Source organism: Dendrobium catenatum, unplaced genomic scaffold (genome assembly GCF_001605985.2).
Source record: "Dendrobium catenatum unplaced genomic scaffold, ASM160598v2 fragScaff_scaffold_1398, whole genome shotgun sequence".
Taxonomy (NCBI): domain Eukaryota; kingdom Viridiplantae; phylum Streptophyta; class Magnoliopsida; order Asparagales; family Orchidaceae; genus Dendrobium; species Dendrobium catenatum.
In genome coordinates this window covers 1,379,122-1,394,268 of record NW_021319860.1, presented here as the reverse complement: position 1 = coordinate 1,394,268, position 15,147 = coordinate 1,379,122, and the positions used below count along the sequence as shown (strand labels likewise).

At 34.1% G+C, this 15,147-nt stretch overlaps 1 protein-coding gene across 1 annotated transcript; it reads left to right on the top strand.

Annotated features, from left to right (window-relative positions):
* The first annotated feature begins 9,061 nt into the window (after window positions 1–9,061).
* Window positions 9,062–11,571, top strand: LOC110097361 (transcription factor RAX2-like). The gene is made up of 3 exons (XM_028699854.1): window positions 9,062–9,462; window positions 9,705–9,834; window positions 10,590–11,571. The coding sequence occupies exons 1-3, from the start codon at window positions 9,327–9,329 to the stop codon at window positions 11,197–11,199; spliced, it is 876 nt and encodes a 291-aa protein (XP_028555687.1). The 5' UTR covers window positions 9,062–9,326; the 3' UTR covers window positions 11,200–11,571.
* The last annotated feature ends 3,576 nt before the right edge of the window (window positions 11,572–15,147 follow it).

Sequence of the window (15,147 nt, the reverse complement as noted above, 5' to 3'; positions counted from 1 at the left end):
CTTATAAAACTAAAATTTATTTTCTATTTAATATATTTATTATGCAATAGATATAACATAAAAAAATTAAAAAAATATATTAATAATCACCACAAATAAAATCAGCTAAATTCTACCAGCTGCAAGTAAGCAGTCATGATCAAAGGGCCAACCCCTCAACCCCTTAATATTAACTCAACGCTTTCTTCTGTTATCCAAAGCTAATAATACTCTTTCCACCATTAGTAAACTATATGCATTCCACAACCTAATGATAACGAATCAATCATGATATCATATATGCACGTTGTTTGTGCTGAAGGTCAACACCTGCACCCTTAATCATAGCTAAATAATACTTAATTAACACAGTTTAATCCACAAATTAGACGATAATTAGTAGTTTGACCAGCCATGTATTGTTAACTTGACCGAACAAATATATTAGTTCTCCATGCAGCAAAAGCTGATTAATATTTAGTTTGTTTTGCTGTCCTTACTGAAAGACGTACACAAGCTTCCATAATTTTGTCATTAGGTTTATTTATTTGTTATTGCATTGATGTCATTTTTGTAATTTTTTAATGAAGATTCCACGACAAAAGTAATAAGATGTCAGCCAGGAGGAAGAGTGTTTCCCACTCCTACAACTCATGCATGAGAACTGAGATTTCGGTCTTTGCCTGATCAGTGCCTCTCAACTGCCCAATTGTATATTTACTTGCAGCTTTGTCTGTTTAAATTTTGCCTGGCAAAGTGTTATAGATAATTGTTGATAAAACAATTTTACACGTATTTTCTGGGGAGATTTTACATATTAAACTGAGTAACAATTAGATCGAACCTAAGTTATCCGGCCATAGGGGTGTCAAAATCAGGTTGCGAGTCGGGTTCGAGTAAAACCAGTCAGATTTTACAACTTGAACCCAATCTGCAAAATCCCGGGTAGAAATCTCAGGCAAACCAGGCGAAGTAGGCAAAGACGGGTTCGAATGGGCCAGACGTGTGGCCGTGGGGGTGCGAAAAGACCGGAGTATCGGATCGTGCGAGCTGCAGGAAGATCAGTGAGACGGGTTCAACGTTGCGAGTCACGCAGTTAGGGCTTGCGTCTGGCTTCTGCAGGCGGGTCAGCAGGAGCGAGAGTGCCGGAGTGCGATCTGTGAGCCATTAGGCGACTCGACCACGACGAGAAGATGCGGTCACAGGACGATGCCATCGAGACGAGGTCAGTCACGCGTGATATTCTCGGGTCAATCTCGATTAGTTTCGGGTTCCCAGGTCAACTCGAACCTGTGCTGATTTTACAAATGGGTCGGAATCCTGAACCCGACACATTTCTCAAATGGGTTGACCCTAATCCAGAATTTTCAGACCGGGTTCGAATTTATTTTTTTAGGTCATGTCAAATATTGACAGCCCTAATTACCCGGTTTGAAATGAAAAAGAAAGAAAAAAACCACAAACTGAAAGGTCTAAAAATAAAATCTTTCTATAAGAAAGAAAGATTCAAAAATATCATATCAGATAATAAAATTGTTGAAATAGTTCAAGCGGACGACTAAGTAACAAGAAATGGGAGGAGAAGGAGGCAAATATAGCAGAAATCATCAATCAGAAAACCAAAGTAACAAGTGAATACTGAATCGCGAGCAAGATAGGCCGCCTCATTTAATACTACACCAATAGTAAACGGGATATTCAAATTAGGCAGCTTCAGGTTTTTACTTTTGTAATGAATATTACTTTTGACGTTATTAAGAATGCTGGTAGAGTTAAGAGGAGTATTGCTGTATGTGGAATCGTCCAAAGTTTCTCTCCGTCCAGATACATATAATAGATGAGAGTGTAAGTAGTTAAAAACCGACAAACTTCTTTCTAAAAGTATGTTCCATATTAGAAGAAATATGTCAGAAAATTGGTTGAAGAGATTGGCTAAACAAAAAGTGATCTTCAAGTGGAAGGCGCTTTTTGATTCATTCAGACGAGAAAGATAAGGAAAAGCTCATGATTTTTTTTTTTCCTTTTTCTTCTTTAAACTTTCTCGTAAAGTATCAAGGTGGAATGGCATTTTAAACCTCTATTCGTAAGAGTATTGATATGTCATAAAAAAAATATCTTGAATGGGCACGAATCTCCAGGTAAAAATCAAGTTGGAAACTTCAAAAATTAAATCCGGGGTCATCTGAACTCCGATTTAAGCAAACTTATAGTCAAATTGTGCATCTCTGAAATATGAACCCAAAAACACCAAATTCGACTCAATCAGAGCCCAAATGAGTTCAAATCAAGGACCCGAAGAGATATTGTAAAGTTCGTACCACAAATTGAGTTACCAAATGGTTTCAAAACATGACATGCTTATAGTCGAATCGAGTGGCTCGACGAGACAAATCCAACGAGCCCAAGATTGCTGAATTTCAACATCATTAAGACCTTCAAATGTCTGATGAACGGTACACGATCAAGGGATTCAATATCGGCCGTCCATCAAACCACTACACATTTGCCCCTGATCTCTCACCTATTTACTGGCCATGCCACTCTAGATCTAGAAATCTATAAATAGACCCCTCATTTATCTTGAAAGGAGAACTAAGCAAAAAGAAGAAGAGAAGAATGAGACGAGAAGAGAAGGATGATAATAGGGAAGAAACTCCTCCTCGACCACCGCCGCCGGAATTTGGAATTTTGCCCTAGTGATGTTGGAATTCCGTACGACCTCCAAGTGACACTGTAATTTTGCCCGACCTCCAGGTGACGCCGAGGTTTCACCCGAACTCCAAGTGACGTCGGAGTTCTGCCCGAATATCATTTAACGCCGGAGTTCTCCTTGGCCGCCAACTGACGTCGGACTTCTACTCGACGTCGACCTCCGCTCGTCTTCAAGTTTCTATCCAACGACGGACTTCTACCTGTTGTCGGACTTTCACCGGACATCTATCCAATGATGAATTTCTATATATTGCTGGATTTCTACATGTCGCCATCCTTCTGACTTCCGTCACTCGCCGATTACGGTCCCTCTGACTTTCGTCGCCCACCGACTACAGTCCTTCTGACCTCCGTCGTCCGTCGACTACGATCCTTATGACTTACATCACACACCAACTACAGTCCTTCCTACCTCATTCGCCCGCCGACTATGGTCCTTCTGACTTACGTCGCACACCGACTACAGTCCTTTCGACCTCCGTCGCACGTCGACTACGATCCTTCCGACTTACATCTCCCACCGACTACAGTCCTTCATATCAAACAAACACATCAGTGGTGATTCTTTGTATTCTCATTATGTAATATATGCTATAAGATGTACATCAAGTTAAGGCCTTCCCCCAAGGAAGGACCTCATTTGTAATTGACTGCAAATAATAGTAGATTCATTCAAATTGGGCTAGGCTCCGTGATTTTTCCCCCTTTTTTAGGAGTTTTTCTCGTAAAAATATTTGTGTCTCATAATTGCTATACCCTCTCTCTGTATTTATATACGTATCGGATTTGCGTACAATGTTAAGACGCTAAATTTTATATTTCTCTACCACCACGAATACTCCTAGACGCAACTAGTATATATCACATGTCTCTTAAATTTGTTTAGAGATGTTTTATATCACATACATATATATAATATAAGTTTATCATCTTAGCTTTATACAAATATCCAGCACACAAATAGATAAAATAGAGGGGTGCATCATTCACAAGAGACACTAGAAATTTTACTTGGAAACCCCAAAAAAGGGGCAAAAACCACAGGGCCTTGCCCAATTTGAATGAATTCACTAATGCTTGTGGTCGATTACAATTGATGCCCTTCCTTAGGGGAAGGCATAGACTCAATATTACAAATATATATCATATAGAGCACATTATATAGTTGAAGAATGACATAATAGTTGTTCCCAAAAGAAAGTTGTTCTCTTCATTTGGTTGGCATATCCATAATCGAATGATGATGGTTAAAAGGACCGTAGTTGATAGGTAACGAAGGTTGGAAGTACCATAATCGAGAGACGGTGGTCAAAAGGTCAATATATAGTTGGCAGACAACGATGGTTAGAAGGATTGTAGTCTAACGACGTTGGTAGGAAGAATCGTAGTTAGGCAACAATAGTAGGAAGAACTGTCAATGACTGCTAAATGGAGGTCCGACGGCGATTGACGAGAGGAGATTCAACAATGACAACCTGATGGATCATATTTATCAGTGGTAGTGTCGGGGTGGAGCTTTAGAATTCTCTAACCTTAAGAGCCTTTTCTCTTCTTCCTCCTCCTCCATATAATAAAGAATTAGGATTTAGTTATAGTTTTGTGGGATCGAGTTGCATGTCTTGTAAATAGTTTTTTGGGAGTTGCATGTTTTGTAAATATGGAGAAAATCAAGGGCACGTTGGGAGTATTCCATCGAATGGTCGATATTGATTCATTTGATCATATAATGTTTATCAAGCATTTATGTAAAAAAAAATGATGTCATAATTGAACAATCTTGGCCTCATTAGATTCATCTCGTCAAGCCGCTCAACTTGAACATATTTAAGCATGCCATATTTGATGATCATCCAGTCATCCAATTAATACATTGAACCTTCCTAGTATGCTTTGGACTCTTGATTTGGACTCATTTTGGGTCGGATTGAACCGATTTTGGTGTCGTAGGGATCATCTCTTTGAGATGTTCAATTCAACTATAAGTTTGTTGAATCAGATCTTGGATGATTCCAACTTTAATTTTGGAAGTAATTTATAACCTGGTTATGCCTCGAGATTCATGCACGATCAAGACAATTTTTTTTATAAATCAATAATACCAAGAATAATAAAAAAATAAATTGGGAGCTGTAGTCCCAAGAGAAAATAAACAAAAAAGGATGAAAAAAGATAATAAAAAGGATGTAAGCCACAAAAAGAAACGCATGAAGAAACTAATAGTAATTTTTTTTAGAATCACAAGTTCTCTAAAAATATATCATTTGAAGGAAAACCTATAAGCTGGTGATTCAATCTAACACATTAAAAAAAGAAAAAAAAAAAAAAAAAAAAAAGGAAGGCAAGCCAAACGTAAACCACCAAGAGGGCAACCCAAAAGAGGGAACTTAGGAAGATCAGAAGAGCATCAGCAACCAGTCATCGCCAGCCGAGAAGGTGCAACCCAAAAGTTTTCAAGCATGAGAACCTGCAGAAAGTCTAGAAAGAGCATAAGAAACCAAACATATAAAGAAATTCTACTAAAGGAAGACCCTGATAAAACACACCATAAACCAAACCAATTCAAAACAACCAAAAGAGAACCCAAAGCCAAAGCCCAAAACAATAGGATCCAACCGAGACTAAACAGAAGAACCAAAACCCCTAAAGCCCGACCAACCACCAGAAAATAAAAAATTCACAGCCATAAACCCACAAAACAATAACAAAAAAGAAAAAAATAGAGGAACAATAACAAATAACACAAAGACCTGCTGACAAAGTTTTTTTTAACTTTCTTTTTCTTATTTTTATTTTCACGCTATGGGAAAACACGCAATTACCGTCGAACGTTCTGGCAAATTTTTTGTTGTAGGAAAGTACGGCGTTCGTACCGACGCATTTTGCGACTGAAAACAACATCGTTATTTCCGGCAGAACGATCATCGGTAGTTTTCCGACGCCCAATACGCCGGGGTTAATGTCGAAAAATACAAGCATTTCATTCTGAGCGGCCAGAACATAGAGAAACTAGCTTTATCAATTTTCAACACACCCAAATTAAAGTCCTTTAAAGGAACTTTAGAATAGGAAACATAATTATCCGCATCACAACAGATATTATCTGAGAATTCCTCCTTCCAATCCGAATGATCAACATGATCAAAATAGTGCTCACCAACAAAGTATAAGGGGAATTTTCTTTCACACATTGCAGTTAGGATATCCCCCTAAGTATGAGGGAAATTTTTTCATTTTTAGGATTTTTCCCAATATCTTCCTCTACTTTAACCATCCAATTCTAATTCTACTTATAATATACACATCGAATCCATCTCTAGAATCATCAACAAGAAGAATATAATCAACAAAATGCATACACCGTAGTACAATCTCTTGCAAATGTCTATCGAGAAAATCCATGATAAAAGGAAAAACTTACGGTGGATTTCCTGCAAATGAGGCGGCGACTATATATCGGCGGAAAATTAATGTCGGTCGACGAACCGGTCTCGGCAATGGCAGCGTTCGGCTGAGGCAACTGATGCGAGTAGAGCAAACCGAAATGAGGGGGAAAAAATGAGAAAGAAAACGACGTCGGGAGGGAAATAGGGATTTCTTCATCGGCTTTTACGATGGATTTTCCACTGGCATAGTTACTGGTACAAAATCCGTGAGAATGCGTTTGTCGGGTTTAAGTAGGCCGGCGCAATATCCACGGGATATTCTGACAATATTTTTTGGAGGATAATACGCCAGAATAAAATGTTGGTCTTATAAATAACGACAAAGATGCCGGCGGACAATCCACCGGAAACACCATCGTTAAGGTTCCAGTGAAATATACGTCGATTGATTAACCGCTTTTACTGGCATATTTACCTCCATTGGAAAGTCAGATGGTAATACAAGATTTTCTTGTAGTGTTCTTTCACTTAGGTGCCCTCTCGATTGATGCATATTATATTGAAATTGTCTTCATCACTATCGGTGGGTCTAGAAACCTCTATTTATGTTCCTCTTAAATTATTGCAACTTTATGCCTCTTCCCATCCACTTAATGATTCCTCTTTGTAGCTCATTATAATGACTATATCTAAACTGTAGAGGATAAACTTTTAATCTCCATTAGTTGGGACCCTATAGATCCCCTTAGGTCAATTTTAACTCTACTTTTTTGCTAAAAATATATGCAGTTATTATAGTTTTTGAATTTTACTATCCTCTTCTCTTGTTGGTAGTAAGCTCCATACCAAAAAAAAATTGGATAATATTCAATTACCTTCTTTATCATCAAATGAGGGTATACTTACTTTGTTATTTTTAAGTAATGATATGACCAAAATATTTTTCACTTTCATTTTCCTTCGATTTAAAAATTATATGATGAGAACCAACCATTGTATTATATTAAGAATTATATGATGACCCATTACTCACCAGAAAATATTTATATTTCATTGGCTCTAAATTAGGATGAAAGACTACAGTAGTACATTTTTTAATTCAGCCATGTAAGTAAAGTGATTCTTCATGTGTATTAGTAAATGAACTCTAGAATTCTATCTACTTAATGAATGTCTGATTGCACTAGTTTGCATTTTATTTTCGCACCTAAGGCTTAATCTTTTTATTGCAAGTTTTTTTTCTCAGGTCTTTTTATTTGAAAAACCTACCCATACTAATTACTTCACTATTTCTCTAAATAGGCCATCCATTATTGAAGTACTTGTTAAAGTTGGTGTTAGTACACACTTTTCTTATTCTAAATGGAATAGTTCAAAAAAAAAAAAAAAAAATCATATCATTAAGGATATGTATACAATAGTTGTTACTTGTGTTCAAATATAAATTAGTTTGACAAAGTATTTTTTCTATTTCAATTGGATTACATCAAGGATCAGCTTTAACCACATATCCTTTTCCTTTAGTAATGAATATTCTTATTAGATATTAGGAAGAGGAAGTACGATGGTGTATACTTTTTAATGATGATATTCTTCTTGTAGATAAGATTAAAGATGAAGTTGAAGAAAAAAATTAAATTATATAGATCAACCTTAGAGCCTAAAAGTTTTTATTTGAGTAGATCTAAAATTGAATACATCGAGTGTAATTTTAGTCTTAATAGATCTAGTTGTTATGACATTGGGTGATCAAATAATTAAAAAGAGTGTGTTTTAGATATTTCGGGTGTATTAATTGTTCATAGATGGTGAAAAAGATTGGCATATTATTAGTAGAATTTAAGTTGGATGGTTAAAGTAGATGAATGCATCGAGCCTATATACTATGTGATAGAGAAGTACCCCTAAAAACTTAGAAAATCAATATTAGATGGTAGTAAGATTTGCAAATTAAAACTTTATGGCGCAAAATGCTAGCCATTAAAAGAGAAGTATAAAACTAAGTGGTGTTGCAGAAATGATGATGCTCAAATTGATGAGTGATTTTACATTCAGAGACAAAGGGAAATGAGTTCATATATACATGCAAAGATTATAGTATCTCCAGTGGCAAATAATGTTAGAAGAGTCACTTTAGATGGTTTGGTCACATAAAACATCAGCCTTCCAATGACCCAATTAGGAGAGTAGATGTATTAGATCTTACCTATGTAAATAAATGTGCATGTATACCTAAATGACTTTGTTATAAAATATTAGAAATGATTTTTTCAATAGAATTAAATGAAATTTTGACTTTTAATAGAACACAATAAAGAAATAGGATTCATGTACGTAGCCGACTACACATAGTAGGATAAAGACTCGATATTATTGTGTTACTGTTTTTTATAGTCAATTATGCAAAGAGTTGTGACTATTATTCAAAAGACCCAAATTTAGTTATTATTTTTATGCAAGTCACACATGTAATCTCTATCTAATGTAAGAGAAAGAGTATGCACATCAAGCCTTCTCTAAACCTAAAGCCTATGATGACAGTGTTTTCCTGGGCTTCCACTTCATCTTTTTTTTAGTAGTGTAACTGAGCACTTATCTTTTGTTAAAAAAAAAAATTGCATTCTACCAATTTACAAACAAGTCTTTATCAAAAATCGATTAAGTATCTACATAAGATAGATGTCCAAACCGGTTATAATCAATTATCATGTGGTTTGGAATTTCTACAAAAAAAAGTCACCATGAGCCATAGACATTGCTTTCCACTTCTCCTTGTCCTGCGAAGTGGAGGATTAAAAAGAGCAGAAAGCAATGGGAGAAAGGCAAAAGGCAGACGTAAATCATAGATGTAGGGTCTTCAAAAGTATAGTGAAGGCTTTATTCATGAATGATGTAACTCTTGTAGCTAGAAAATATCAAATTTGATGAATATATAAATAAAACGACAGTGCCAACCAGGAGCCTACAACTGATTGATACCAGACAGGCTATGCTTTGACTTCCGCCCCCTCCTCCCTTACTTTTTCAAATATACTCATCTCCGATCTGTCTCTCTTTGCTGAATTGAAAGCCTCTTCTTGTAAGACACTTAGTAAGCTTGTTGGCTGAAGCCAGAAGGACCCCTAACTCCCTTCGTTTTCTTAGTTTTTCATTTATACTCATCTCTGATCTGTCTCTCTTTCTAAAAGAATCCCTCTTCTTGTAAGGAACTAAGTAAGCTTGCAGGCTGAAGCCAAAAGGAAGCTGTCAGAGATGGGTAGGGCTCCTTGTTGTGACAAGGCAAATGTGAAGAAAGGACCTTGGGCACCTGAGGAAGATAATAAGCTTAAGGATTATATAGAGAAGTATGGGATTGGTGGAAATTGGATCGCCCTCCCACAAAAGGCTGGTTAGTGACCATGATTCATCTCTCTCTCTCTCTCTCTCTCTCTCTGTCAAATTAGGGAGATTTTTTGGTGAGCATAGTTCAAATTTTCTATTTCATTTGATTAGTAACTGTACTCTATGTAATTTAGCTTTACTCTGGAGTCGGTATCAATATAGAATAAATTTGAGCGAAATAAAGAATTTTTTCACTTAAATTTTCTATGGAAATTAATGTTTTGAGGGTTGAAATTGGCTTGCTTGCAGGGCTAAGGAGATGTGGGAAGAGTTGCAGGCTGAGATGGCTAAATTATCTGAGACCAAACATAAAGCATGGTAACTTTTCTGATGATGAAGATAGGATCATATGCAGCCTCTTTGCTTCCATTGGAAGCAGGTTAGTTAACACTCTTTTGCCTTCTTTTTCTCAATTATTCTACTTTTAGCTAGGCGATATCCCTTTTTCACTCCATCATTAATTTACTTTAGAAACCTGCAAATGACATAAAAGAGAAAGAAGGAATATATGAAAACCATCATTCCTTACTTGCTTTACCAAAGAGCACTCATGGATTAAGAAGCTTCTTCCATACCTGACCACCTTCCATGCATTCTCAGCCCCATGCATGCGAGATTTAGAAGCCTAGCTTCCTTCTTAAATTTAACATAGATGAAAAAAAAATTAAAATTAATTTAAATTTAGATCAGAATATAAGACTTCAATTCTTGAACTTCAAGGCGTTTTTTTTTATCGAGTTATGAAGCTCTCTATGAGAAAATTTGGATAAGTTTTTTGATTAGGATTATCAATAAATTTATTTTGAAATAATGTTATATCTGATTAATCAATCAAAATTTATATCACAGTAATCATCTCAAATTAAATATAGTAATTATAAATTGAATCCTAACTAAATTTGAATCTAAATTTGTCTCTAGTCAATATACATAGGCTAATACATTTTCAACATATTTCAATATAAGAAATTATTATGTTAATATGAAATATGTTGAAAATGTATTAGCCTCATAAGTGTGACAAGCGTTGTTGATCTGAAAATTTGTCTCTCAATTGAAAATTATTAAGTGTCATATCTGCTTAGTTAAAATAAACTCTCTTTTATTTACTGACATACACTTTTCAAAGTGTAGATGGTCCATAATAGCTTCTCATCTTCCTGGAAGGACAGATAATGACATTAAGAACTACTGGAATACAAAGCTCAAGAAGAAACTATTTGGAATCTCGCCAACTCAAAGGAAATCAAGTCATCAGGTGAAGCAGCAGAATCAACAATTACCAGCTTCTCTTGATCATAATCTCCTTCATCCCTCTACTTCTACTTCATTACTATCCCATCACCAATACTATCCATCCATATTTTCTAACTCCACCACTTCATCCCCATTAGTTCAAATGTGGCCATCACAGCAATATCAGACTGAGTTAAATAGCAGCAAGCTCCTCATTTTTGGAGGAGACCAGTTGAACTGCTGCTCTTCTGAAATAAGCTTCGGGAGACCTATGGAGTTTGAGTCAGAAAACTATTCTCTCTTTAATGAAATAGGAGATCAGAAACTTCTCTTTGGTAGCATTACAGGAGGAGGAGGAGTAATAGAAGCTCCACTGATAAATTCTGATTATGAGGAGATTAAGCAAGTGATTAATCCCAAAAACATCTACTTTGATGACCCCAGAAGAGCAACCGAGGCCAGTGGGAACAGCTTTAAGCCCCAAGAAAGGGTCATGTACTATTACTGATCTACAGCTATGAGCTAGCTATCAGAGATCATCAAAAGGAGGAGGAAATTATTAGCCGAGTCAAATATAGGTACCACCTATATGTATTTGATTTATGTATTATTATCTACAGTAAATATTCTGTATCTAATAATACATAAAAATTCATAATAGTATATGCGTGACTGTATATGAGCTTTACGCACGTAATAATTTCGAGAGAAGAAGAGAGACTTAATTAAGGAGTTAAAAACGTTTTGTTCTTAGCTTGGTAGATATATTGGATGAGCCATGGAAGGGAGTACATGAGCTCAAAAAGATCAGTGTGGGGTTCCATATGGTTGTGTGCATTTCAATCTTTCTACTATTGACATGATTGATGTTCCTTTTTATTGGTACAGTCACCAAGACTCAAATGTTCAGAGAAGAAATAATTATTTTTGGTCCATGCCTTCCTGAAGACATAATTCCCAATATCCTAAAAATAAGAAAGATAAAAAATCTCTCTCTCTTTGTCTCTGGGTTGCCTTGTATTCTGAACCAAGAGAAAAAGGCAGCTTGCTTTCATCTTGTAGTTTGAGCCAAATGAGGAGGCTTTGGAGTTCATGAAGATCTGCGAGTTGTGGAGCTGGTTGGGTAATAACTGATCGATCGTTCACGTCTCTTGGACGTTATACATGCATTTTTTATTGCAAGTTTTTTTTTTTAATTTGAATGTTGAAATATATAAAAATATAAGAAGTAATTTAAAATATATTTGAGATGCCTATAGTATTTTATAAAATTAATTATAGTGTTAGAGTAGATAAAATAACTTAGGTTTTATTTAGAATAGTTTTTATCACTGTTAATTCTTTTTATATAAAATTTATATTAAATTTAAGAAATTCAAAAGAAAATTTTAAAAATGATGTTTTAAAGTATTTAATATGCTAGATGTTTTTTTTATTTTATTTTATGCTGATTTAGTATTATTTATTTTGTGCAAGATATTAGCATTGTCATTATTTCCATGTCAAATATTTAAAATAAAACTAGACTCCCAAAAAAAATGTAAGTCTAAGATAGCTTTAATTATCATATTTTGTTAAAAACATGAATGTTTTTATTTTTATTTTTTGAACTTCATATCTATAATAGTTGAAAAAACTCATCATCTTGGATAATTTTTTTAAGGAGTATAACACTATGTATATTTGCATGTTTAAAATCATCAGCAACTCTATCTCTAGTCAATTCAATTTCGCCTCGAGATCAGCTCAGAGTCATTTGATGATCTCATGTCAATTCAAATCAAATATATTTAAATTTGGCTCAATCCAACTTAAATATATTCAAAATTATGTGTATAAGCATTCGTATACTCAGATATATACATATAATTTAAATTTCGATTCATCTTGATACAGCTCAATCTGATCCAAACTTATCTCAAAATTATCTCGAAATCAAACACATCAAAACTTTCAATCATTGCTCTACTCCTTTAACCTACTTCAAACTTAAAAATCAATTCAATCTTCGATCTAAAATTTCGGCCATACACTTATCAGATAAGTCATATCCAATTCACAATTTTTATATATTGTTAGATCTAATTCCAATCATTCAAGCTATATAAACATTACCACTAATAACTTATTAACAGCGCATTATGGCTTTCTTCTCAACGGTAAAGGATCTGATCCGAACCTGATCTACAACTTAGTTGTCTTTCTAATATTTTAATTAATATTATAAGTTAGGAGTAATATGATATTATAAGTATTAGATGGAATCCTGACGTCAAACTCTATGATTTAGCTCTTACTTTTTGAAGTGAGATTCTTCTTTGGTGGTACATATTTTTTATGGATTTGTGTTTGGGAACTAAGAAGGATGTCAGTTTACTCTCCATTAATTTTTTAGGATAGCATATCCCTAGATGAAGAGAGAAAATTTGTCGGGTTCTTAGGTTTGGCGATGCTAACAAAGACTAGCTGGTATAATATTTAAAAAATTTTACCGTTGAGTGTATAGGTTTTTTGGTTCTTCTCTAACAGTAATTTATATTGCATGAAATGAAACTTATAAATAGTTACATTGATGATGAGAAAAAGAAAGACTATTTTCAAGTGCATATAGAGTACTTTCCCCGTAAGGAACAAATCGCACATATGTAGTAAACACAAAAATTATAAGAACTTCTAAAACCTAAAAAGACTAGGGGAAAAAGCAAGTTATAGGGTACTTTTATAAGATACAGCCTGTTCAAGTACCAAAATTAAAGAAGTTTGGCAAATCTAGACATCCATGGGAGTGGAGGATTAAAGGTTGTGTAGCATTATAGGTGAAAGTTTGGTAGTGACGCACCGAATTGTTTTCGAGAAATAAGCTTCAAACGATATGCTCATTTTTATTCCATAATTATAGAATAAAATTTCTCAAAATTTTGAAGAAAAATGTCGTTTCCGATAAGTATGCAGTTAGCAAATAAGTTTGTTTATAAGGCGGGAAGATGTTGCAAAAATGGAGAGAAAAACCTTAAGTACGAAGGAACTTTCCCCACAATAATCTCACATTTTTTGTTCTACAGCTTGGTATATTCTCATGACAATATCGAAGGAATTAACATTTATTGAACTTTGTGGGATTAAAAATGCATTATTACTGAAATGACAATGTTGAATTGATATAGGATTATTGTTTTTTATATCATTGCCAAACAAAGATGTTGTGGAATCCAATAAGAAAGTACTTATAGGAAAATCGTTATTGCAACAATAATATCATTAGATTTATCTAGCATCTCAGGATTAGTAATAATGAATATAGTTTGGGTTGGAGGGATGTTACAATCAATCAACCCCTTAGTGATAATGTAATACATATCCAAAAAGGACTTAGAAGTATTATCAATTATAATGTTTTTCTTTGGCTTTTCTTAAGTTAAGGCATTAGAAATATTAATTATTTATTAAAAGCAATGCATTAGTTATGATAATAGACTAGTAGGCCTTAAAAATTTATCCCTTATCAACATTCATGAGAAGTGTAACCACTTCAATTTTTTTCACAAATATATCAATAATGTCTAACTCAATAAAAACCCATTCAACAAATAGGCAAGTAGTTATAACTATAACAACATCAACAATTAAGGATTTATCAATAATAAAAATAGTAGTAAATGAATTCTTCCAATGGGGAAAGTCACCCACAATGACAAGATAGGTGATGCATAAGAAGAATCAAATTTGAGAGTCCTTTTCAACATCCTAACATAAAAATACATCAATATAGTATGATCTATGCTAGAAAAATCTAGTGTGATATTAATATATACATTGTAAAACAAAATGTGTCATATATATATATATATATATATATATATACTTACAAATGATTTGCAAAAACAGCTCCAGATTATCTGCAAAAACCAAGCCAGATGATCTGCAAAAACAGCTCCATATATATATAATTAAAGCCAACAATAGAGTAAATATCAAGTAATCTAAATGATATCTAGCTTAAGTCTACCAATAAAGACCTTGCCTATAAGAGAAAATTTAAAAGGTATTAGCATGTAGTTTTTTACTTCAATAAAAATAAGGGCATCTTTTCAATAATGAGTAGTGAGTGATTTGAATAAAATATTTGAGTTCTATGACTTTTAAGCATCAGAAGTTTGCAAAAAATATTTAGGGATGCATTGTAGTTGTAATAACTCAAAATTTTGAAATGGTTTTCTTTAATAAAAAAATTTGAATTTCAACATTATGCATTGTCGAAGAAGGAAGAGAGAGGGAGGAGAGAGAAGGTTGTTCAGAACTTTTCTTCCATCAATTTTGTTATAAGATTTTCTTTTATTTATTATAAGAAACCTAAATCTCATTTTAGCTTTCAATGATTTCGAGTTTGACAAATTTATTCTCTTCTAAACTCGATAAAAATGCATTATTCTCTTAATTTATTTAGTTTTTACTGTAT

Excerpts from the sequence above, each read along its gene's own strand:
- LOC110097361 (XM_028699854.1), top strand. The coding sequence starts at position 9,327 with ATGGGTAGGGCTCCTTGTTGTGACAAGGCAAATGTGAAGAAAGGACCT. Across the intron at positions 9,463-9,704 it reads CGCCCTCCCACAAAAGGCTG|GGCTAAGGAGATGTGGGAAG; the intron begins GTTAGTGACCAT and ends GCTTGCTTGCAG. Across the intron at positions 9,835-10,589 it reads TTTGCTTCCATTGGAAGCAG|ATGGTCCATAATAGCTTCTC; the intron begins GTTAGTTAACAC and ends TTCAAAGTGTAG.